The sequence below is a fragment of the Bos mutus genome, chromosome 7 (assembly GCF_027580195.1).
Source record: "Bos mutus isolate GX-2022 chromosome 7, NWIPB_WYAK_1.1, whole genome shotgun sequence".
Classification (NCBI taxonomy): domain Eukaryota; kingdom Metazoa; phylum Chordata; class Mammalia; order Artiodactyla; family Bovidae; genus Bos; species Bos mutus.
The window spans coordinates 49,748,392-49,772,009 of NC_091623.1; the positions used below are offsets into that span (position 1 = coordinate 49,748,392).

General features: G+C 41.8%; 2 protein-coding genes across 2 annotated transcripts in view; both read left to right on the forward strand.

The window, feature by feature from the left end:
- CANX (calnexin) overlaps positions 1 to 5,739 on the forward strand; it is a 33,281-nt gene extending 27,542 nt beyond the window's left edge. Inside the window, exons 13-15 of the mRNA XM_005893432.3 lie at positions 400 to 526; positions 709 to 788; positions 2,681 to 5,739. Of these exons, the coding sequence (XP_005893494.2) occupies positions 400 to 526; positions 709 to 788; positions 2,681 to 2,734 (261 nt within the window). The 3' untranslated portion in view covers positions 2,735 to 5,739. The remainder of the gene's footprint in view (positions 1 to 399; positions 527 to 708; positions 789 to 2,680) is intronic.
- Positions 5,740 to 6,714: 975 nt separating this feature from the next.
- Positions 6,715 to 23,618, forward strand: part of MAML1 (mastermind like transcriptional coactivator 1) — a 64,204-nt gene continuing 47,300 nt past the window's right edge. The window contains exon 1 of the mRNA XM_005893439.3: positions 6,715 to 7,319. Coding sequence (XP_005893501.2) covers positions 6,999 to 7,319 — 321 coding nt within the window. The 5' untranslated portion in view covers positions 6,715 to 6,998. The remainder of the gene's footprint in view (positions 7,320 to 23,618) is intronic.

Here is a 23,618-nt window from a genome sequence, read left to right on the forward strand (position 1 = left end):
AAAAAAAGAAGAAGAAAATTTTGTTTAGGCCCTCTACTTCTGCTTAAAGAGACTTGTGCTTCATACTGCATTCAAGACGTTTTGTAACCTGATCCCCAATCTTCTTTTCCAGCTTTATCCTCTGCCACTATTCTGCATATTTGTTAGCTCAGTCACCTTTGACTAGCTAGACTTACACATTCCTGCCTGACCCCTTTGCTTCTACTGTTCCTTCTACTTGAACCACACATGCTCACTGGAGAGGAAGCTCTCAGGCAGGAATTCCTTCTTACACATTTCATTGTACCTGCTCCAGCATACCACTTGTACAGAACTTTGCTCATAGGCATTCAATAATTACATGGTAATATAATACATAAAATATGAACAAACCTGTTGTGCTTTGGGGGAATATTTCAGAAACAGGCCAGCCCTGTGGAATACAAAAAGACTGATGCTCCTCAGCCAGATGTGAAGGAAGATGAAGAAGAAAAGGAAGAGGAGAAGGAAAAGGGAGATGAAGAGGAGGACGGTGAAGAGAAACTTGGTAAGAAGTAGACCCCAAAATATCTGCTCTGAGCCAGCACCCTAAGATGTTGCTTCAAACTCTTATACGCACGTTACTGTCAGGATTGTTTTAGACTCTAGAAGCGTGTTCTAATGCTAGTTTTCTAGTTACCAAAAAATAAGTGTAAGATTTTGCTCAGTTGTTTTACTTTGACTTCTTAGAAGAGAAGCAGAAAAGTGATGTTGAAGAAGATGGTGACACTGTCAGTCAAGAGGAGGACGACAGGAAGCCTAAAGCAGAGGTAATGGAAAGTGGCAGCTCAGGGGAAGGCGCACGTACGGAGAGTGTTTTCATAAGATAGTTTTCAGTGGCTACGACAGTAAAGATTCTGTTATAGCCAATTTTGTAAAAGTGGGATTCTTAGCATTAAAAAATTCAATTTTTTAATTTTAAATTATATCTGAATCTCAAAAATACTTTCTGTGCTGAAAATGGTTTTCTGTAATAAGGAGAAGGCAAGGAAGACTAATAAAGTGCTTTCTAGTAATGGTAGCTTCAGTTGTTTACAGTTCTGTTTCATCAACTGTCTCTCCTCACTGTGCCCTTAAAACTGTTTCTTGGACAGATCACTGCATTCTAAAATTTTTGTCCCTCTTGCTGATGAATTCATTTGTTCATTCATTCAGTAAATATGTCTGGAGTAATTGTTAGTGAACAAGACAAAAATACTCTACCTTTGAGGAGCTTAATTCTAGTGGAAGGAAACAGTAAGCAATGGGCATTTTAAGGAAGTAAATGAACAGTATGATAAAAAGCAATGAGCTATGAAAAATAAAAAGAAGACAGAAAAAGGTTTTGGAAGTACTGGGAGCAGAGTGAGTTGTACATAATTTTAAAGATGATAGGCCTCACCATAGCAAAAACTTGAAAGAGGTAAGAGGCTTTGCCATGGAGATGTCCATGGGAAGAGAATTCTTGGAAGAGCAAACCACCACTAAAAGGACCTGAAATGGTAGTCTAGAAGGCCAGCATGGCCAGTAGATTACGAGGATGGAGAAGAAGAACATGGGGAGGGCTCCAGGTTGGGGGAGGCCTCTGAGGCTGTTGTATGGGACTTGGCTTTTCCTGCTAGTGAAATAGGCAGGCATCATAGTCTACGGGGCAAAGGACCGATGGGATCTGATTACTCTGGCTTTGATGTTTTCTGCAGACCAGGGAGAATCAAGGAGCCTAGTTAGATTACTGTACTAATCCAGGCAAGATATGGTGGCTCTGAGCAGGGTGATAGAGAAGGACATGAGTTTCTGATCTGGATTTCTGATCGGATTGGACAGACTGGATCTGATCCAGTCAGGTGGATTGGATATGAGGTATGAGGGAAGGAAAATAGTCCATGTCATTCTCACCACGGTCCCTTTTCTCAGCACTTCTCTTTCATTCTGATCCTTTCTGGAAACTACCCAGTTTTCATTTCCAGCTACCACAACTCTGCCCTTCTATTGATAAAGGTCAATGCTGCTTATATTTTCAATGGATATATTCTGTCTCAACTAGAATGCAGAATTCTTTCAGGTAGGGGCCAGTCTATTTTCATATTCCCCAAAATTCCTCACACAATAAGTGGGCGTAGCGTAGAAAGCACTGGATTTGTAGTCTTATTTCTTTTAGGCTGTGCCATGCAGCATGTGGGATCTTATTTCCTCAGCTAGGGTTCCAACCTGTGCTCCCTGCACTGGCAGCATGGAGTCTTAACCACTGGACTGCCAGGGAAGTCCCTGGGCTTGTAGTCTTGAATATTATATGAACTCTGCTTGGGCTTGGATAGCCTTTAGTCCTTATGAATCTGTGCTTTCTCAGCCTCAAAGTGGGACTAATATGTCCATAGACCAGTGGATTATTCAGGATTAAGCAGGATAACACATGATAGCCTGGTGTTTGGTCCTTTTTAAAGAAAATATTGATGGGTTAGGTTTAGAAAAGTGCACATTTATGGAAAACAAAGACTGAATAATAACACATGCACAGTTCTACCACCACTGACCCAATCATTGTTTTTGGTGCATTTTTTTCTAATCATTTGTTTGTTTTTCCTCAAATGAATTATACTCAGCTGGTTGATCCTGAAAACTTGGTGAATTTTTACTTTAAAAAAAATGCTAATTATAGTGAATTTCTTGTTTTTTCAACCAACAGGAGGATGAAATTTTGAACAGATCACCAAGAAACAGAAAGCCGAGAAGAGAGTGAAACAATCTTAAGAACTTGACCTGTGATTTTTCTCTCCCTCCCCTCCCCCTGCAAGTGTGGGTCCTAGGAAAGGACCTGGCACACCTTGGGTTGAAACTCAAAAAACCTTCCGATGCACCACCATCAGCAGGTCCCAGCTGAACACTCGCCCGTGTAATTTTAAACATCTAGCAGTAAATAATTGGAGTTGTGACATAAAGGACCCTGTTTCTGTAGAGAGAAAAGCTTAACATAATTGTTGTGAAATGTAACATGAAGCAACTAACTTGTAATTTTTTTTGTTTTTAAACATGTTTGTTTTTTTAAAATAGAGTGATAGAACTTTGCCAGTCTTTAAAAATCTTGGCTTAATTTAATATATTAATCTGTCCGTGCAGAAATAAAACCAACCTTTAAAAATGTTAGGGGAATGAATTTGAAGTTGGTGAATTGTAACTGATTTTAAGTTTGGTATTATGAAACATTTAAGTGTCTTTGTCCCCTAATTGATAATCCTGTTTAAAATGTAGTCATTTGTGGTTATAATCTTGTTTTGCTTGCTTCCATTATTCAGTGCCTCCTAAGGAAAGTGAGAGTGATTGGATGGAAGCCCAAATTTAAGTAAAGATTGTTTAAGTTATATTAAAAATAGACATACAAAAAGAAAAAGCATTTCACTTGTTGGTTAGACTATAAAGTATGTGTGTTCTCTTGCCCTTGGAACAGCTCAGTTCCCACACAGCTTTGCAGTTAGTGGAAGAGGTGGCATATATGGCACTCAGGCATCATGCCATCCTTCACACGCCAGGAGCGTCTGGGCTCCAGCCTTCTCACGCAGGTGGCTTCTCAAGGAGCTACCACCGTGTGTGAGCTCCAGAGTAGGTGCAGATGTTTTCATCACATCTTCCACGTTGTTGACACTGTCTTACCTTCTCAAGTTCCCCAAATTCCCGAGAGCTTTCTCCTCTGCTATGCATTTTGTCTTCACAGCGCAGCTTGCAGTCCCTTGCTAAAGATGATTATAAGCTCTGCATAGTGTTAAGCTTTATTGTGGTTATGTGTATGTTTCTTCTTCCTTTGTTAAGCAGACCCACACCTTTCCAGGTCAAAGTACAGGATAGAGTGCTATCCGTCATCTTTACCATTTCTTTTACTCCGTTTAAAGACTTCAGAAGTCTAATCCAGAGTTGAGCCAATTCAGAATTGACTGTAATTGAACACAGGCTAAAAGTATTTATGGGGGGAGTGACTTTTAGCATGAGTTTTCTGATTTTTGTAGCTGCTAACCTTTTAAATCTTTATTTGCAGTTCATGTAACAGTTGTCTTAAATTACATGATAAAGCAGTCCTGTTCAATTTTTTTTTTAATGTGGCTTGTAGAATTTTTAATAAATGAGCTTAGGTCTGTTTTTTCATGTGGAATGCAGATGGGTGCTATCAGAGCCTCTCCCCCATCACTATAGTGTAATAATATCATTATTACACCACACTGAAATGTATTCAGAACTAGATTTTTTTTATTTTTTAGCTTTATTGTTTCTTCAGAGGTGTTGCAAATGTACCGATGATACTGTTTCTTGCACTGAATATATAAACACTCCAGAGTGTTTATATTGGGGAGATATTGGGGAGGAAGTATATTCATAAAAGATGAAGGCTGTATCTGTTTATCTTCAATTTTTTACTTGTTCACTTAAATTCTTATGAGGGTGGGATGCATTTTCTTGCTGTTCAGTGCTTTATCCTTTTTCATCTGTCATTCTGTGGTCACAGTGACCTTAGCTATGTAGCAGACTTTCCCAAATGTATTGAGTGCAAATAAACAGTTACTTAGCAAGACCTGAAAATATGTCTGCAGGTTTCTCCTTGAAGTAAGCGTGTGGGATCGTTGCATTCTAGAAGTCTGCCGCCTTCACCCTGAATTGACATTGTATGTCATGCTTCCCTTACGGTTTCTTCCAGCTGAGTTGTGGAATAATGAGTATAAATCAGTAGACTGTTCATTTGCAAGATAATTTATCATATCCAGGGTAATTCAGCAATGTTTGTCTACCCTCCCCCCTAGTCCTTGGTCTGGGGGGAACCCACGAAAAAACAAAGCTAAATAAAAAGTCTTTTCTTGGTTCTGTATTCCACTTTGTTGAAGATGCAGCCTCCTAATTAGAAGTCTGACATTAATGAACGAACAGCAGCAGTATTCATCTCTTTAAAAGGCACTTATTTTATATGCTGGTTATCTGCCCCATTGATATAAAATGCCCACTGCATCAGATGTGTTCCTCAATTTCTCTTAACCATAACACACTCCACTTTTCTCAGATTGTTGGCTTTACTAAATGGTGTTCCATTAAAGTCCTGTGTTAAGCATCTGCTTTTGACTGAACTTCACAAATAACCTTCAATTTGTTTTACTGTTTCAGGAGTGGGTTAATCTTCCATTAATTGGCTACTACAGGAAAGTTTGCTAATACACAAACTGTTATGAACAGTAGAATAGTTATTACTTCATCTTACCACATGAAGGCGAATATAATTCAAAGTAGGCTTTGCATCTTTTTCCTGTTGGATTGGGGTTCAGTAATTTCAGTTGTATAGGATGACTAGCACCTCAGAAGAAGAGTGGTGATTTGTAGATAATATTCTTGTAGATTATGGAAACCATTTAACTTCAAAATTTTTATTCAAAAATAAATGACTTTTGGAATCAGACTCCATCTTTTATATTCCTATTTAGGGATATTTTAGAACATTAGGTCAAAACTTTATGTAGTATTAGGCTTTTGAATTGCTTTCTGGAGAGTACACAAAATGTAGTGCTCCTAGTTACAATTATCTTTCCCATTAGAAAGGAACTTTAAGTCTGGTGTAAAATTTATGTTTGAAGAATGGTAAAAGCAGGACTGTTACGGTGTTCATGAGCCCTAAGCACTTTTGCTTTGGTGGGTCACTTGTATTTTTTACAGCATTTGTATAAAAACAAGTACTATTTGAATAAAGACTTGATTTTTTCTGCTGCTTTTAAAACATTTTCATTGGCCTAGTAAGAAGTTACTGTACCAAATGTTTGAGCTGTCGATGGTGTGTCATTTTGTAGCCTTTTGGCACCTCCTGTTTGTCTTTAGCAGTTAGGGTGCCAACAGGTATTGGCACCCTAGTTTCTCTTGACCCAACAGACTGTCTAGTTTGATTGCTCCTGTTTTTACCCCGTCTCCCACTTCCTTTGCCTACTAGGTATAATACTAGAGTGTAATTGTTTTTAGTTGGATTTTGTCGTCTGATTCAGTTTTACCTAACAGACCATCTTTTAAACGTAAAACTTGCAGGCCAGGCTCCCCGTGTTTTTTTTTTTTTGTTTGTTTACTAAGGCATCATCCTTTGCAGTTCTACTGTGCCCACCCCCTCCCCCAGGAGACTTCATATCCTTTTCATGTCGGCTTTTTTTCTTTTAGTAGTTGTAATTTTTGAAATACTTTGATATAAGGGCAGATACTCTCGATTCAGAACAGCGCATGAAGGAACCTTCAGCTCGAGTACGATTCTTAGCAACTGTGAGGCTGAATGTGAGAAGTGAGGTCGAAGAAAAACCGATGACACTGAAAAAGCGTGGCTACTGTTGAGCTTATCAAACCCGAATTTAAGAAGCGGTATGAAAATGGTGACTCGCTATGGTGCCAGACCAGCATTGGGTCTGGCGGGTTACGCCGCGCCTACTGCCCCTCTTTCCGCGGCGGACCCGGAAAGGCCTGTTCGCGTGAGGCGGCGTCTAGAGCCAGCTTCTGTCGGTCACACTCAGCTGAGAGTTGAGGGCCGAAGCCCGCCCAGCTGCTTCCCTCCGCCTGACTTTGAGAGTTCCTTTTAAACTCCGCAAGGGAACAGCCCAGCGGGCCTCTAGTGTGCGCGGCCCCGCCCCTCGGGCGGCCCGCTCTTCCTTCTCTAATTGGCCGCAGTGTCTGTTCATCAGCTGTGACGGCAGGGTCGGCTGCCGGAGCCCCGCCCTCTTCCGAGAGCCCCGAAAACAATTTTAAGATGGCGGCGGCGGCGGCGCGGAAAACAATGGGGCCGGGCCGGCGGGGACAGGCCGAGGCCTGAGGTGGGCAGCAAGCGCCTGCCCGGGTTGGGCCGAGCGGGGCCTGAGAAAGACCCCCGCCGCGCGCGAGCCCGTTCCGCAGCTCGCGGGACCATGGCGTGGCCGTGAGGCAGCCGGGCAGCCGGCGGAGAGCGGGGCGTGCAGTGCCAGCCGGCCCGAGAGGCCCGCCTCGGGCCTGGCCCGTGCAGCCCGCGGCCCATGGTGCTGCCCACCTGCCCCATGGCGGAGTTCGCGCTGCCGCGGCACAGCGCGGTCATGGAGCGCCTCCGCCGGCGCATCGAGCTGTGCCGGCGCCACCACAGCACCTGTGAGGCCCGCTATGAGGCCGTATCGCCCGAACGCCTGGAGCTCGAGCGCCAGCACACCTTCGCCCTTCACCAGCGCTGCATCCAGGCCAAGGCCAAGCGCGCCGGCAAGCACCGGCAGCCGCCCGCCCCGGCCCCAGCTCCGGCCCCGGCGCCAGCGGCGGCCCCGCGCCTCGATGCTGCCGACGGCCCTGAGCACGGCCTCCCAGTCGCGGTGAGTAGGACCCGGGGAGCAGCCCCTTCTCTGGAGATGCTGCCCCTCACGCCGCCCAGGGCCCTTTGAGCCTGCCCCAGTGCCCGCAGCCCCCTTGGGTCTCGCTCCGGGGAGGCTAACATGGCTGGGACTGAGCGGTTGTCATCTGCGGGAAATGGCACTGTGGCGTTGCCTTGGGAAAACAGGATCCTGAGGACCGACCTTAAGGCCCCGGCAGGGAAGGCTGGTGAACGGGCGGTGAAACAGTCTTCTTCCAGACTTGATTTCGAAATTCTGAGAACTCTGTTTTGGAACAGACTGGCATTAAAGTTGCCTGTGATAATGGCCTCATTTATTCTGCAGCTGTTGTTTGAGTCCTTGCTCTTTGCAGAGTCAGGGCTTAAATATGGAAATAAGACGGACTTCAATTGACCAAATGAAACTGTTCTGAATGGAAAGTCAAGAATCTTTGGAAATCTTCGTAAAGACATAGATGTACAAAAGAATTCTTTGTTTAGGCAGCTCTGAAATTTGTGGATTTGTGATTACAGCAGTATTTTTGGCAGTTCCAGTTTTAATTAGAAGCCTGTGTAAAACCTCTGATGATATTAGAGTTTGTTGGTAAATTATTACACCCTTTTGGGCTCTCAGTAGTGCTAGGGAAGTTTGTTGCTTAGAGGTTTTCCTTCCTGAAACTACTTAGAAGGTTCGTTGCTATTGTTTTCTTGGTAATTTAAAGTTTAGAACAAACGCTACCAATTTAATTTCTGTGTATTTTTATAATTCACGCCTTTATTCGGTCTCACCGGGCTGTTGGGAGTACTCTTCCCTAATTAGTTTTCAGGTATTTAGTCTTAACCCTTTAAATGCTATGACCCTCACAGGCCCTATGCTCGATTTGTATTATTTTTCCTATTCTCTCCCACACCAGTCAGGACGGCTGGACATCTCATTGCTTATTGTTATCAATTCTTATATAGTCAGGACTCCTCGTCCTCACTTTTCTTCTCTGTAAATTGAAGATGTGTCTGACTTCCTCTGGGATTCTTGTAAGATTCAAAAAAAATGAGTGTCAAGGTGAAAATACTTCATAAATGGGAGGCTGCCTGTAAGACCCACCCCGTCACCTCTCAGAATCTTGACATTCTTCAGGTCCAGTTCGTCTTCCTCTTTAAAACCAGTTTTTACCCTGCTCCACAGCAATTAGAATCTCCTTTGTCAGAACATTAAGCAAATGCATTGCCTGTGCTGTTTTAAATATTTTAAGCACATCATTGCATGCTACCTTAGAAGTGTCTTGAAAAACTAGACTGTAAGCCCTAGGAGACACGGAGGGGTGCAGCTCAAAGGAAGGACTTCAGATTTTGGGTGGTCATTCCATTTAAGTAAATAGTGAAAGCCCATTAAAAAAAAATCTCAGTTTTACACACAAATAGTTGCCTTGAACACCCGCTAGAATATACATTAGTAGTGATTCAGTTTGTTTAACAAGAGTAAGAATTTAGATCCTCTATGATATTTTTAGCCCTAAACTACTAGAGAGAAGTTGGACATGCTGTTTGAAGAGAAATGAGTCCTGAGTGTGTTAGAACTTGAGCCTGGCCTGTTAGCTACTCCTTTGGGTGATCAGGTGTGTCGTGTTATGTTGGTGTCTTATCACATTAAACCTTGACCCGTGGGTTTCCTGAGTTAAACTTTAGAATGGAATTGCTCTACTGCCTCCCTGCTAGGAAGAGGGACCCTGTTAACTTCAGTCTCCACACGGTTCTAGGTGAGCTCTTTGGCTTTGGAGTGAAGTTTTAGGAATGGAAGATGAGTGTCTAGTAGAACCCGTTTTAGTGGCTCCTTCAGTTCAGAGAGAGGCAGAGTTCTTGCCTTTTGGCCTTGAGAGAAAGCACAGCTTTGCCCACAGAGATGGAGGGGAGAAAGTGATTATTGTTTTTTGACAATTCTGTGTATGTATTTGATCTAATTAATATTCTTTAGTGAAAGTCATTTCTGTCTCTTTGCAACCCCACGGACTATACAGTCCATGGCATTCTCCAGGCCAGAATACTGGAATGGGTAGCCTTTCCCTTCTCCAAGGGATCTTGCCAACCCAGGGATCGAACCCAGGTCTCCCACATTGCAGGTGAATTCTTTGCCAGCTGAGCCACCAGGGAAGCCCAATACTCCTTACATAAGGAATATTATTCTTATTTTTTCCAAAAGTCCTGTAGTACTCTTAGGCATCCGTTTCCTAGCAAAGTTACCATCAGCAAACCGTTTGTACAAGTGAAAATGGATCAAATCAAATTTACTAGTAGAGTCCACTCTCTGCTTGTTTTTTCCCCCTTCTTAGGATATTCCACTACAGCAAAATCTTGACCAATATCTATTTACGGTAAATACTGTTACAGATGAATCAGAAACTGTGCTTCAGACTTTTTCTACTCTAGTTGTCAAGGAATGACCTTATTAGGTTTTGTTTGTACTGCGTGTGCTCATTGAAAACCAAACAGTAATTTTCTAGTGACAGGATTGACTTCTTTTTATTAGGGATGCCAAATAATAGAGAATTACCACTCACTTTATACAAACATTAATTCTGTCATGAAAATAGCCTTCTACAATAGCTTCAACATTTTCTTTTGGTAAAATGTTACAAAGGTTTATGCCTGGCCCCCTTGGACAGCGTTGTCATACTTTTGCTGCTTACTTCTTAAGTTGTTGTAATAGTTACCAAGAAATTTGACAGTTCCATGTCAGCCATTCATGGAAGTTGCCTTTCCTGCTTAGTTTAGGAAATTATATTGTTTGTTAGGAAAGAATTACCAATACACTGTTAATTGTTTAGGAAATAATATTTCTGTCACTCTCTTTTTAACTTTTATCTATACATAACTACACAAATAGTGCGAAGAACACCTGCTTACCTTTACTTAGATTCTGCCCATTGTCGTCATCGTTCCTTATTTGCTTTATCGTGTCACACATACTCTTTCTGTCCTCTCTACCTTTCTATCTCCCTAAAAGTTCTGTTCTCTGAACCATCTGTGAGGACACTGCACACCTCTCTACCCCAAACACCTCAGTGTGTACCTTCTAAGAGTTAAAGATGTGCAGAATTTTAATAATTATTTTGTAGACTGAGCCTATGTAAGAATTATATAAATAATAAATTATTTTCAGAGAGTAGGTATTTCTGAACATGACAGACATTGTGGGATAATTTTAGAGAAAAGATGAGTAACATGGCTTCAGGATTGCATTTCTTCCTAGAACGTTCATGACCTTGTCCTAGCATCTTTCCTTTTTTATCAGTATCCCCTTTTCCACTGGGTCCTTGCCTTTAGCTTGAAGCATGAGCAGATCTTTTCCTTTCTTTTGTCTTTTCTCACCCTCAAAATAGTGTCCTAGCTCCTTCCTTCCCTTTGCCCTTTCCACCGCACTTCCCATTTGCTCATTTCCCCATTGTAATCTGCCTTCTGCCTCTTCTACTTTTCCGAAGCTGCCCCTTAAAGGACACCAAAGATGGACTTGCCAAATTCAGTGGTTTCTTAGTCATCATTCTTTTTGACTTCCTCCTTCCTAAGACTCTTCTGTTAGCTTCTACTCTCTTCTGATTTTCTTTCCAGCTTTCTGACTTTTCCTCCTGCTTTCCTTTATTAATTCATGCAAAAAATATTTGAGTGCCCACTGTAGGTCAGAACATTTTTTGGTTGCTAGGGATACAGCAGTGAACAAGACAGACTGAAACTCTGCTCTCATGGAGAGAGATCAATAATTTTTAAAACTAATTTTAAGTTATAATAAATGCTAAGAAAAAATGTAAAGTGATGTGATTCTGAGTGATTTATAGTAGCAGTTTTAGATATGATAGTAGCAGCTCTGTCTTAATTTGGGCTGAATGACAGAAGGTAATGAGTCAGCTGAAAGTTTCAGAAAAGAACATTCCAGTTAGAACTACCACCAGAAAGTTTCTGAGGCAAGAACCTTCTGAGCTTGCATGAAGGACAGAAAGGAGCGACAGTATGGGCAGAGCAGCCGGCAGTCGGCTGGTGTGAGAGCTGGGTAAGCGAGGGTCAGATCAAGTGCAGGATTTGAAGGGAAAACATCACATAATCTGACATTTTTTAAAGGCCACTCTGATGCTGGAGGGAGGGTGGGATCGGTCTGGGCATGAGTGGGCGCAGTTCGGGCTTTTGCAGTGGTCTAGGCTGGAGCCGTTCGTGGTAGTGCAGATGGAGAGGAGGTGAGTTCTGGAGAGCTTCCGAAGGCAGAGGTGACGGAGGGCGGTGAGGGGCTAAATGGATTGGATTGGAGGCACATGGAGGGAGTTGAAGGGAATTCCAAGTTTTTTGGCTTGAGAAATGTTCTTTGGACACTTTTAAAATAGTCATGTTCCCTAGTTTTTTCACTCAGTTTTCTTTTCTAGGGTTAATGTCATTGATTCTTTCATGCATCTATCACCTATAATAGATTCTTCACATCTCTACCCAGGGTCAAATGCAGCTGTGTACTGCACATTTCCACTTTGATTCCCACGTTATCCAAAAGGGACTCTCCGCTTTTCTTGCCAGTCTTACGTTTCTTCAGAGTATTTTCCCTTGTCCAGTCAACCAAAGTAGGGGCTTGGGAATTATCCACCCCTTTTCTTCATTTCCATCTTTTTGTTTTGGCTCTGTCCTGCAGCATGTGAGATCTTAGTTCCACAACCAGCGAGCGAACCCGTGCATTGGGAGCGCGGAGTCTTAGCCATGTACCATCAGGGTAGTCCCTATTTCCATCTTTGAGTTGGTCATTTGTTCACCCAACATTGAACTCCTGCTGGGAACCAGGAATTGTGGTGCCAGACCTATGTCATGTAGTCATCGCAAAGCCCTGTTGAAGGCTGTAAAACCTATGGGAATACTAGGAGAGGTGAAGTTTCACCCTTGGGTGAAGTTTGGAAAGTGTTACTTCTAAAGTGGGTCTTAATATTTTGCCAGATGTTTTCCCAAAGGGTGTTAACATGAAGCACTAATTTCATGGGCTATTAAAAGAGTTCTAGAGTTGCACAGATTTGGGTGATACTGGAATAAACAAATTTAAACAGTTTCCTTTATTGAGGAGGTTTCCAAGCATTTAATAGCTTAATATGCATGTGGGCTTGCACTCATAAGAGCAGGGAACATCTAATAGGATTTTGATCCCTTTGGAAAACTAGGCAAAAGCACAAAACCATGACAGTGACTAATTCTTTGAATTTAAGACTTTAAGTGCCAGAGGCTGGAAGATAAAACTGGAAAGGGAGGAGTCATATCACAAAAAGCTTTATGTTTGATACTGGGTGTATGGACTAAATAATTTTGAAACATTGTGAACCTCCCTGACAGATTTTTGTTGACATTTTAAGCTTATCAGAATTATAATGCATATGTCGTGTTGATCAATAGTATACTAAATTACCATAACTCAATTTAAATGAAATATATGAACTAAGAACATTTATGTAACACATGAAGTACTACGTATGTTTAATGTGAATCAGCTGTTTTAAAAAGAGAAAAGGGCAAAAATGCTATTTATAGCGGCAGAGGATATAACTTCCAGAGAATCATAAATGTTAACATTTTAAAATAAAATGATTACATCACTTTTAAAAAATGTCTAGTGGAATCTGAAAACTTTAGTGATGTGCTTTTGTCAGCCACTTAAAGAATGCTTTTCTATAACAGAAATTTCATTTTTCAATTAATTGATTTTTCCTGGCTGCACTGGGTCTTTTGCTGCACGTGGGCTTTCTCTAGTTGTGGTGCGCAGGCTTCCCCTCGTTGCCGTGACCTCTTGCTGTGGAGCACAGGCTAGGTAGGGTGTGCAGGCTCGGTAGTCATGGCGCGTGGGCCCAGTTGCTCTGAGACGTGGGATCTTCCCAGACAAGGGATCAAACCTGTGTCCCCTGATTGGCAGGTGGATTCTTGACCACTGGATCACCAAGGACGTCCCGGACATTTTTCTCTTGAAACTTGCATTTCTTTTTTCTTTGTCTTTATTGAAGTATAGGTGATTTACAATGTTGTGCTAGTTTCAGGCACATAGCAGAGTAATTCAGCCATACACACATGTGTATCTATTTTTTCTCAGATTCTTTTTTCCTTATAGGTTATTAAAACTATGCAGTGAATTCCCTTTCTGCTCTTATTAAAGTCAATTTATAAGGAATTCCCTGGTGGTCTAGTGATTGGGACTCTGCTGTTTCACTTCAGAGGACCCAGGTTCGATCCCTGGTAGAGGAAAAAATCCCACAAACCCCATGGTGCATCCAAAAAAAAAAGTTGATTGATACAAAAGAATATAGTAGCATTTATAAGATTATATGTGTTATATATATTTGATATTTTAATAAGTTATTATAGTAAATTAGTATACAACAAACAACATGCATTATGCATTTTTATAAATAACTTATGCAGAAAAGTACAGGTTTATTATACTTATCTGGCGATCACCAAAGTGGTTTTCCCAGGTCAGTCCTTCGCACTCCACATGTGCTGACTCCTGCAATTCCCCAGACGTGGGAAGTTCGCCTGCATAATTTGTGGTAGTAGGGGACTGTGTTCACGTGTTCCCCTGAAGAAAAAAAAAAGTACAGGTTTATTAGACTTGCCTCTCAGTGAGATGGAGGAGGCTTTTCCGCCTAAATTTGTTCACATAACTGTGGCTGAATATTACTTATTGACAAAATGACAGTTTTTAATTCTATTCCTATTTTTTTGTCTTTACAAATTTAAGTTCAAGAAATCCTTGTTTGCCTAAGCATAAAAGAAAGGAGGAAATTTAATTCTAGTAATGTTCAAGTTTTTGAAATTTGAATTGTATGCCCGAAATCACATAGTGATATGTATCATCAAAAATTAATTTGTTAATTAGACAACAACTTGGTTAGGTACACTGTCAGTTTTAATGAAAGCAGAAAATTAGAGACCATCTGACTTATAAAAGGATAATCTCATCATCAGTCATTCACTTTCTCACCAAGAAATATAACAGAGGCTTTACCAAATCTTATCAATTGATTGTCGATTATACCTGTTATTCTTTCATTTAGAAGGATCTTGTATAACCTAATTACTCAAAATTGATTGGGAAAATAAAAATATTATTCACTTCAGTACACCTTTGGCAGTAGTTTTTGATAAATACTTTTATCCACTTCAGGTATGTTTTCATCAAAACCTTAGAACTGTGACTGTCACTTGTTCACTGTTTGCCAGTGCCTACCAGGTAACCCAGTTGGCAGAATCAGTCTTCATTGTCTGGTTAATCAGCTTCCTGTCAGAAAAGGTTTGACTTCATTTTTCAAATACACATAATACCATACATCCCATGAGTACCATCTCACTTCTGAATTCTAAGGGAGAGAGTTGAACAGTGTGGAGCCTTGTCGTGAGTTTTATTGTCCCATCAGACACTGTGCATTGCCTCCATGTGTCTTACTCATATTAAGCATTCTTTTGAAGCGCTGTATGTTATTGGTGAGTTGAGGATGGAAGAATGATGTTTCTATGATGAAAAATATCAGCACTCTGGCGGCCCACTCTGCGCAGTCTAATTGAGAGCGTCCCAACTCACAGGCTGAACTTTGGCAAGTTAAGTACTCAAGGCCCTTAAGTTAGTGAAGAACTACTGTGCCTAGCAGAGCAGTGTAAGACGCTGTGGTATTCAGTGAACTTTGGAGCAGCATCCGTGTTGCTGGCCTGGTGGAGCAGCCTGTCATTGAGGTATTACAGCAATTGGCACCATGGAAATGAAGCCCATATGCAGCACTCCAAGATCCCTAAAATGCTTGGATTGCAGTTCTTTTAAAATAACCTAATTTCTCTAGATGTCTTTACATGTATGCCCTTCCTTAGTCACATAATGGCTGACACCTGCTCACCATTCAGAACTCTGCTCATGTGTCATCTCCTCTAGGACCTCTTCTCTGAGGCCTTTCTCTAGCCAGGCTGGGTAATTAACCTCTGCCAGAACAACCACACTGTACTTTAATTGTTGTGTTTGCTGCTCTCCATTAGACTGAGCAACCTGAGAGCAAGACCAATAACGTAGCACATACCTGCTACATACTTGGCAGTCAGCAAGCATTTGTTGAATAAATGTTAATGAGATTGTGGAAGGAGCTGTGAATTGGGAGTCAGAAGCTGTATGTTTTTAGGCTGGAGTCATGTCAGAGGTGGACTTAACAGAGGTGACCGTAGCCCCTGATTTATACTGCCATGTTCATTGTGGCCTTGTTCATAATAGCTGAGAGGTGGGAGCAATCTTAAGTTTCCATCAGCAGATGAATGGATGAAGAGAATGTGACATATACATACAGTGGACTATTATTCAGCCTTAAAAAAGAGGGAAATCTTGTCATATGTTGAAACGGATGAATCTTAAGGACATTGTGCTAAATGAAATAAACCCACAATATTCAGATATCACAGATATCTGAGATATCTAAAATAGTTGAACTCTTAGAAAGTATAAAATGGTAGTTGCCAGGGGCTGGAGGGAAGGGGAGAATTATTTAATGGATGTGCAGTTTCAGTTTTGCAAGATGAAGAGCACCAGAGATTTGTTGCACAGCAGTGTGCATACAGTTAACACTGCTACTGCACTGTACACGTAAGACAGCTCAGGATGGAAACGTTTATCATAAGGCTTTTGGCCACCTTTTTTTCCTAAGTATAGTTGAGTTGCAGTGCTGTGTTACTTGTTGCTGTATAGCGAGGTGACTCAGTTTTACATACACACACTTTTTCATATTCTTTTCCATTATGGTTTATCACAGGACATGGAGTGCAGCTACCTGTGCTATGTAGCAGGACCCTGTCTATCCATTTTGTATATTACCAGTTTGCATCTGCTAATCCCAAACTCCCAGTCCAGCCTTCTCCCATTCCTCACTGCCTTGGGAACCACAAGTCTATTGTCTGTGCCCCTGATTCTATTTTCATTTCATAGATAGGTTCATTTGTGACCACAATATTTAAAAAGTATAATATACACAATATTTTGTATATTAACTACAAAACAAAAACTATAATTTTCTAAGTCATATGCCTGGAAAATTTTTAGCAGTTATAAGGGTTTTATTTATTGGCCACGCCATGTGACATGTGGGATCTTAGCTCTGTGACCAGGGATGAACCTGAGCCCCCTGCATGGGGAGTGTGGAGTCCTACCATTGGACAGGCAGGTGGACTGGATCCCGCATGCTCCAACTAAGAGCCTTCATGCCACGACTAAGACCTGGTGCAGCCGAAAGAAAGGATAAGGCTTGTCAATGGTGCTAGAAAGACCAGAGTCATTTTAAGTGTTAATAAACATTAATAAAGAAAGATATGATAGATGCTAAGATTTTCTGCCTAAATATAGTACAAGGAAGAACCTCATATGTATGTATCTCTAGTCCTATATCATATCTTTATTACCATATATGAATAAAGTCTGTTAATCTAAACAAAAATAAAGGTTGATGCTGTTAATGAGCACAATGCATGCAGGCGAGATAAAGCTGTTTATGGGCCAGGAGTCAAAAAACCTGCATGCAGTGAAAATTTTGGCCTAAAGTAATCTTGTGATTTTAGGCATGGCACTTACAGCTAATGCTGTAAAGAACAGTATTGCATAGGAACCTAGAATGTTAGGTCCATGAATCGAGGTAAAATTGGACATGGTCAAGCAGGAGACGGCAAGAATGAACATCACCATTTTAGGAATCAGTGAACTAAAATGGACGAGAACAGACATTTAATTCAGGTGGCCAGTATATCTACAACTGTGGGCAGGAATCCCTTAGAAGAAATGGAGTAACCCTCATAGTCAACCAAAGAGTTCAAAATGCAGTAGTTGGGTGCAATCTCAAAAACAACAAAATAATCTCAGTTTGTTTGCAAGGCAAACCATTCAACATCGCAGTTATCCATGCCCCAACCAGTAATGCCAAAGAAGCTGAAGTTGAAAGGGTTCTGTGAAGACCTATAAGACCTTACAGAACTATAAGACCTATAGACCTTATAGAACACCCAAAAAGACATCCTTTTCATCCCAGGGGACTGGAATGCGAAAGTAGGAAGTCAAGAGATACCTGAAGTAACAGGCAAGTTTGGCCTTGGAGTACAAAATGAAGCAGGGCAAGAGAACGCACTGGTCATAGCAAACACCTTCTTCCAACAACACAAGAGACAACTCTACGCATGGACATCACCCAGTGGTCAGTACTGAAATCAGATTGATTATATTATTTGCAGTCAGAGATGGAGAAGCTCTATACAGTCAGCAAAAACAAGACTTGAAGCTGACTGTAGCTCAGATCATGAACTTCTTAATGCCAAATTCAGACTTAAATTGAAGAAAGTAGGGAAAACCAGTAGGCAATTCAGGTATGACCTAAATGAAATCCCTTATGATTATTTAGTGGAAGTGACAAATAGATTCAAGAGATTAGATCTGATAGAGTGCCTGAAGAACTATGGACAGAGATAAGTAACACTGTACAGGAGGCGGTGACTGAAACCATCCCAAAGAAAAGTGCAAGAAGGCAAAATGGTTGTCTGAGAAGGCCTTACTAATAGCTGAGAAAAGAAGAGAGGAGAAAGAAGAAGTTATACACAACTGAATGTAGAGTTCCAGAGAACAGAAAGGCGAGATAAGAAAGCCTTATGTGAACAGTGAGCCTTATGTGAACAGTGCAAAGAAACAGAGGAAAACAATAGAATGAGAAAGACTAGAGATCACTTCAAGAAAATTGGAGATACCAAAGGAACATACCATGCAAAGATGGGCACAATAAAGGACAGAAATGGCAAGGACCTAACATAAGCAGAAGAGATTAAGAAAAGGTGGCAGGAATACACAGAAGAACTGTACAAAAGATCTTAAGGAACTGGATAGCCACGTTGGTGTGGTCACTCAACTAGCACTGGACATCCTAGAGTGTGAAGTCAAGTAGGCCTTAGGTAGCATTACTGTACAAACAAAGGTAGCAGAGATATGGAATGCCAGCTGAGCTATTTCAGTTCCTAAAAGATGATGCTGTTAAAGTGCTGCACTCAACATGTCAGCAAATTTGGAAAATTCAGCAGTGGCCACAGGACTAGAAAAGGTCAGTTTTCATTCCAGTCCCAAAGAAGGGCAATACCAAAGAATGTTCAAGCTACCATACAATTGTGCTCATTTCACATGCCAGCAAAGTAATGCTCAAAATCCTTCAAGCTAGGCTTCAGCAGTACATGAACTGAGAACTTCCAGATGTACAAGTTGGGTTTAGAAAAGGCAGAGGAACCAGAGATCAAATTGCCAACATAGAAAAAGCAAAGGAATTCCAGAAAAACACCTGCTTCATTGACTTTGCTAAAGCATTTAACTGTGTGGGTCATAACAAACTGTGGAAAATTCTTAAAGAGATGGGAATACCAGACCACCTTACCTATCTCCTGAGAAACCTGTATGCGGATCAAGAAGCAGCAATTAGAACTGGACAAAGAACAACAGACTGGTTCAAAATTGAGAAAGGAGTTCATCAAGTATGCATATTGTCACCCTGCTTACTTCTGTGCAGAATATGTCATGCAAAATCTGGGCTGAATGAATCACAAGCTGGAATCAAGATTGCCAGGAGAAATATCAGCAACCTCAAATATACAGATGATATCAATATAATGGCAGAAGGTAAAGAGGAATGAAAGAGCCTCTTGATGAAGTGAAAGAGGAGAGTGAAAAAGCAGGCTTAAACTCAGCATTCAAAAAGCTAATACCATGGTATCTGGTCCCACCACTGCATGGTAAATAGATGGGGTAAAAGTGGAAACAGTAACAGATTTTCTTTTCTTGGATTCCAAAATCATTGCGGACACTGACTGCAGCCATGAAATTAAAAAAAACAACAACACTTGTTCCATGGAAGGAAAGCTATGACAAGCTAGACAGAATATTAAAAAGCAGAGACATCACTTTGCCAACAGAAGTCGGTGTAGTCAAAGCTATGAGTTTTTCAGTAGTCTTTTGTGGGTGTGAGATTTGGACCATAAGAATTATAAGCACCAGAGCATTGATAATTGTGGTACTGGCGAAGACTCTTGAGAGTCTCTTGCACAGGAAGGAGATCAAACCAGTCAGTCCTAAAGGAAATCAATCCTCAATATTCACTGGACAGACTGATGCCGAAGCTTCAATGCTTTGGCCACCTGATGCAAAGAGCCGACTTACTGAAAAAGACTGTGATGCTGGGAAAGATTGAGGGCAGGAGGAGAAGGGAGCGACAGAGAAATGAGATGGTTGGATGGCATCACTGACTCAATGGACATGAGTTTGAGCAAACTCCACAAGTTAGTGAAGCACAGGGGAGCGTGGTGTGCTGCAGCCCATGGAGTGGCAGAGTCAGAGATGGCTTAGCAACTGAACAACAATTGTGTGATTTTAGGCATGGCGCTTACTTTCTGCTCCAACTTTTTTACCTTTCAAAGGTATTAAGGAAATACTCTAAGAGACCAGAAATTGTAAAATGAGTAGAAAAATTTTACCTCCAAAGGAGGGAAACTAGTCTAGCACAGTCTAGGCTCTGAGGCATGGATGTGAGTGGTTCAGGGGAGGAAAAATTGGATGATCTTTTTAAAACCAGAAGACCACGAACCATCTTCTCCCTCATTGGGAAAGCAGAGTCTCTGAGAGTTGCTGATTGGCTAATGATACCAGGGCCTTTCCACTACGGAAGCCACAGGCTGGCTGCAGACGGCCTGCTGTGGAAGGGGCCCGCTGTCTTGGACTCTGCCCTCAGCCACCTCTGCTGCTTATACACAAGGTGCCTGCTTTGGGATCATGGCGTCCAGTCAGGTCTGCTCTGATATAGGTGACCTAGCTGTTCATGTCAAGAGAATTTTGAAAGAACCAGACTCTTTTAAATTTATCGTCATTTAGTCCTCTTGGAGTCTCATAGGATAGATATTATATCCAGTTTTACGTGTCAGGAAACTTAAGACTCATAGATTAACTTGCCAGGATTGCCAGCTCAGTGATAGGACCAGAAATTCAGACCAAACTCCAGTACCAAAACTCTTTATCCTTCTACTGTGCCATTTGGCTTCTGCAGATGAGATCCTGCATGAGAAAGAGTTTCATAAAAATTAGATTTTTTTTTAATTGGTTAATATTTAGTGTAGAACAATGATTTTTCAAAGATACTCTGGCAGAGGGTCATGTATATCAGAATTACAGTGGTCCCCACTTAACTGCACTTTTGCTTTTGACTGTTTGAGTTACCTGAGGTCAACTATTGTCTGAAAATATTAAATGGAAGATTCTAGAAATAAGTCATAAGTTTTCAATCATGTGCCATTCTGAGCAGTGTGTGAAATCTTGTGCTGCCTCGCTCTGCTGCCTGGGGGTATGAATCACCCCTTTGTCTCACATGTCTATGCTGTGTGTAGACACACCCTGTAGTCACTTAGCCATCTGGGTTATCAGATTGATTGTCCTGGTATTTAAGTGTATGTGTTCATCTGACTCTCATTTTACTCAACAATGGTCCCAAAACAGAAGAGTAGTGATGCAGGAAATCCAGAGCTGCCAAAGAGGAGGTGTGAAGTGCTTCCTCCAGTGGGACGGGCCAGAGTTCAGCACCTTCCCGGCCTCAGCATCCACCGAGGGTGGCGCCCCACGCAGCACTTGGGGCATGTTTACCTGTGTATCTTTTTTGTCTGCAGGTACCCTCCCTCTTCCACCTCTCCCTTGACTTTCATCCCTTATCACTGCTCCAATGAGTCACTCTTATTGATGGGACTGTGTCATATCCCTTAGTTGTGTGGGGATAGCTTAAATGTTTGGTTTCAGTTTTTCACTCTTTGGGTCATATTATACACCTGCATCCTTGCCATAGCTTCAGAACAGGCAGAGTATACACCCCCATTCCTTAATTTGGAGCTTGGACTTATGAATTACTTTGGCCAATGAGATGTTATGAAACAGTGTTTTTTTTTAATTCAGAAAACAAAAGCTGAGAAATATTATAAAATGTGAAATATATGTGTGAATTGTACATATGAAGTATGAGTAATTTTCCCAAAATTTAAAGAAAAAAAAGAGAAAAAGCTAAAAATCGAGAAGAAAATTTGAGGATGAGTGTAGGAGATTGAACATCAGAAAAATAGAAATGACTGGAAGAAAGAAATGATTTAACTTGAGAATTTGAGGGCGTGAGTGGCCAGAGTAAAGGGGCACATTGTGCTCAGCACTGGGGAAGAAAACAGACCCGTGGCAGTCATACAGTTTCTCAACATGAGTTTAAAGAGGAGAACAGACTTCCAGCATGGGGAGGGTACCAGCTCACATCTCAAGAATCAAGGGTATCTTTGGACTTCTAGGCATCAAGAAGGCAATAGTACGGTGCTGAAATTCTGAAGTAAAACGATTACCAACCTAGAATTACATAGCTAGCCAAAGTATACAGCAAGAATGAGTATAGAATAGTCATTTTCAGAAATCAGATATCTAAAAAATTTTAACTGTCACATACCTTTTCTTAAGTTACTGTAAGAAATACTCCATCAAAATTGAAAGAATAAATCAAGGAAGAATGAAACATGAGACACAGAAAATAAGAGACCCAACAGAAAAAAATGGCAAGGTTTCACTTGGAGGAGGAAGAAAAGTGATGCCAGCATGGTAGCTCTGCATCAGACGTGACAGGCAGCCGAGCCAGGCGGCTGCAGCGTGAGCCAGTGTGTGTACTGAGGGCAGAATGCCGAGAGAACCTGGCCCAGACCCTCAGCGGTGCCTGGCTCATCTTGATCATGTCTTCTATCCAGGCTTTGCCAAGGACACTCATGGACGTTAAAACTTTTCCCTGAGAGCAGGGGGTAGGCCACATTGGACTCAGAAGCCGAAGTGCAGATCAGCCCACTCTCACAGACCAGACTTCTGCGGCATGTCCAGTGCCTGGCCCGCACGCTGCTTGTCTTGCCGGGCTCCCAACTGTGGAAAGCACTGTGTTTCCCAGGACTGGCTTGTGACCTTGCTTGCATCTTCCTCAGAGGGGGCCTTGTCAACTTCCATGGAAGCGGAAGTCAGACCGTGGCCTGAGACTGCTCTGCTCTCCTCCTTCTGGAGCCTCCGTCCAGTGAGATCAGTGCTGCCCCCTCCTCGCGTGGCTGGTGTTCGCTGGCCCTCCGTTTCCAAGACGAGGCGCTATGTGGAGTGGGGATGGATTACATGAGGGTGGTAGAGCTATTATTAAAAGCGGTCAACACAAAATCAGGGTATTAATGATTTGTGGCAAGTGTTGAAGGGAAGAGAAATGGGCTTCTAAGGAAAACTTCTCCGACTTAATGTGCATATGAATCACTTGGAGATCCTGTTAAAACGCAGATTATAAGGCAGAGGAGGAAGCTGAGATTCAGCGCTTTTTAAACCTTCCAGGTGATGCTCATTCTTTTGTGGGACAATACTTTGAGTGCTAGCTTTCTAAAGTGCTGGACTCTTGTTTCTTAGCTTGAGCAGTTGATACACAGTGTTCATTTTATTATTACTCTTCATATATGCATATATTGTGATATCTTTCACAACAAAAAGATTTTAATTGCAAAGGAAAAATGTAATAGAAGAAAGATATATTGAGCAAAAATCCTGGAGATGTAAAACATGTCAAATTATAAAAGCCTTGACTACATTATTATATTAGGGTTCACCCGAGAAACAGTGCCATTAGGAGACATATATATGGGGCCGGGGAGGGGGGCAATGATTGGTTTTATTGTAATGAATTGGCTCACACAGTGACAGAGGCGGACAAGTCCCAAGATCTGCGGTTGCCAAGCTGAAGACCCAGGAGAACCAGTGCTATAGTTGCACAGTTTGTTATGCTCCAGACTCCGTGAAGAGCTGGGGTTCGAGGCCCCAGTGGAGAGGGGCCTCAGAATGACAGTAGTCAGTCCGCACAAGAGCTTGTCAGGAACACCAGACAGGTCCCCAAGAAGCTGAAGAGATGGAGTGTCTCAAGATGGAGATGAAATGCATATCTCAAGAGACACTTGGAGCACTGGCACAGAATCCGGTGGACAAATGTGTGGAAAACCACAGAAAAAGAGTGTAACCGTTTACACTGTTGTCCTAAATGTTTTTATTAGAAAGTCTAGTCCTAGGTTGGATTCTGAGGTGTAGCTTGAGCACATGTGTGCAGTCTGTTATGTGGAGAGTTGGGAATTTACGCGTGTTCTGTGCCTGTGCGGCCCCAGCCTGTAGCAGGGAGCTGTGACGCTGCAGGTGGGTGTTTGCGGCTCGTTTCTCAGTGTTCTCTATTGTGTCTTCTAGACGTGAGCA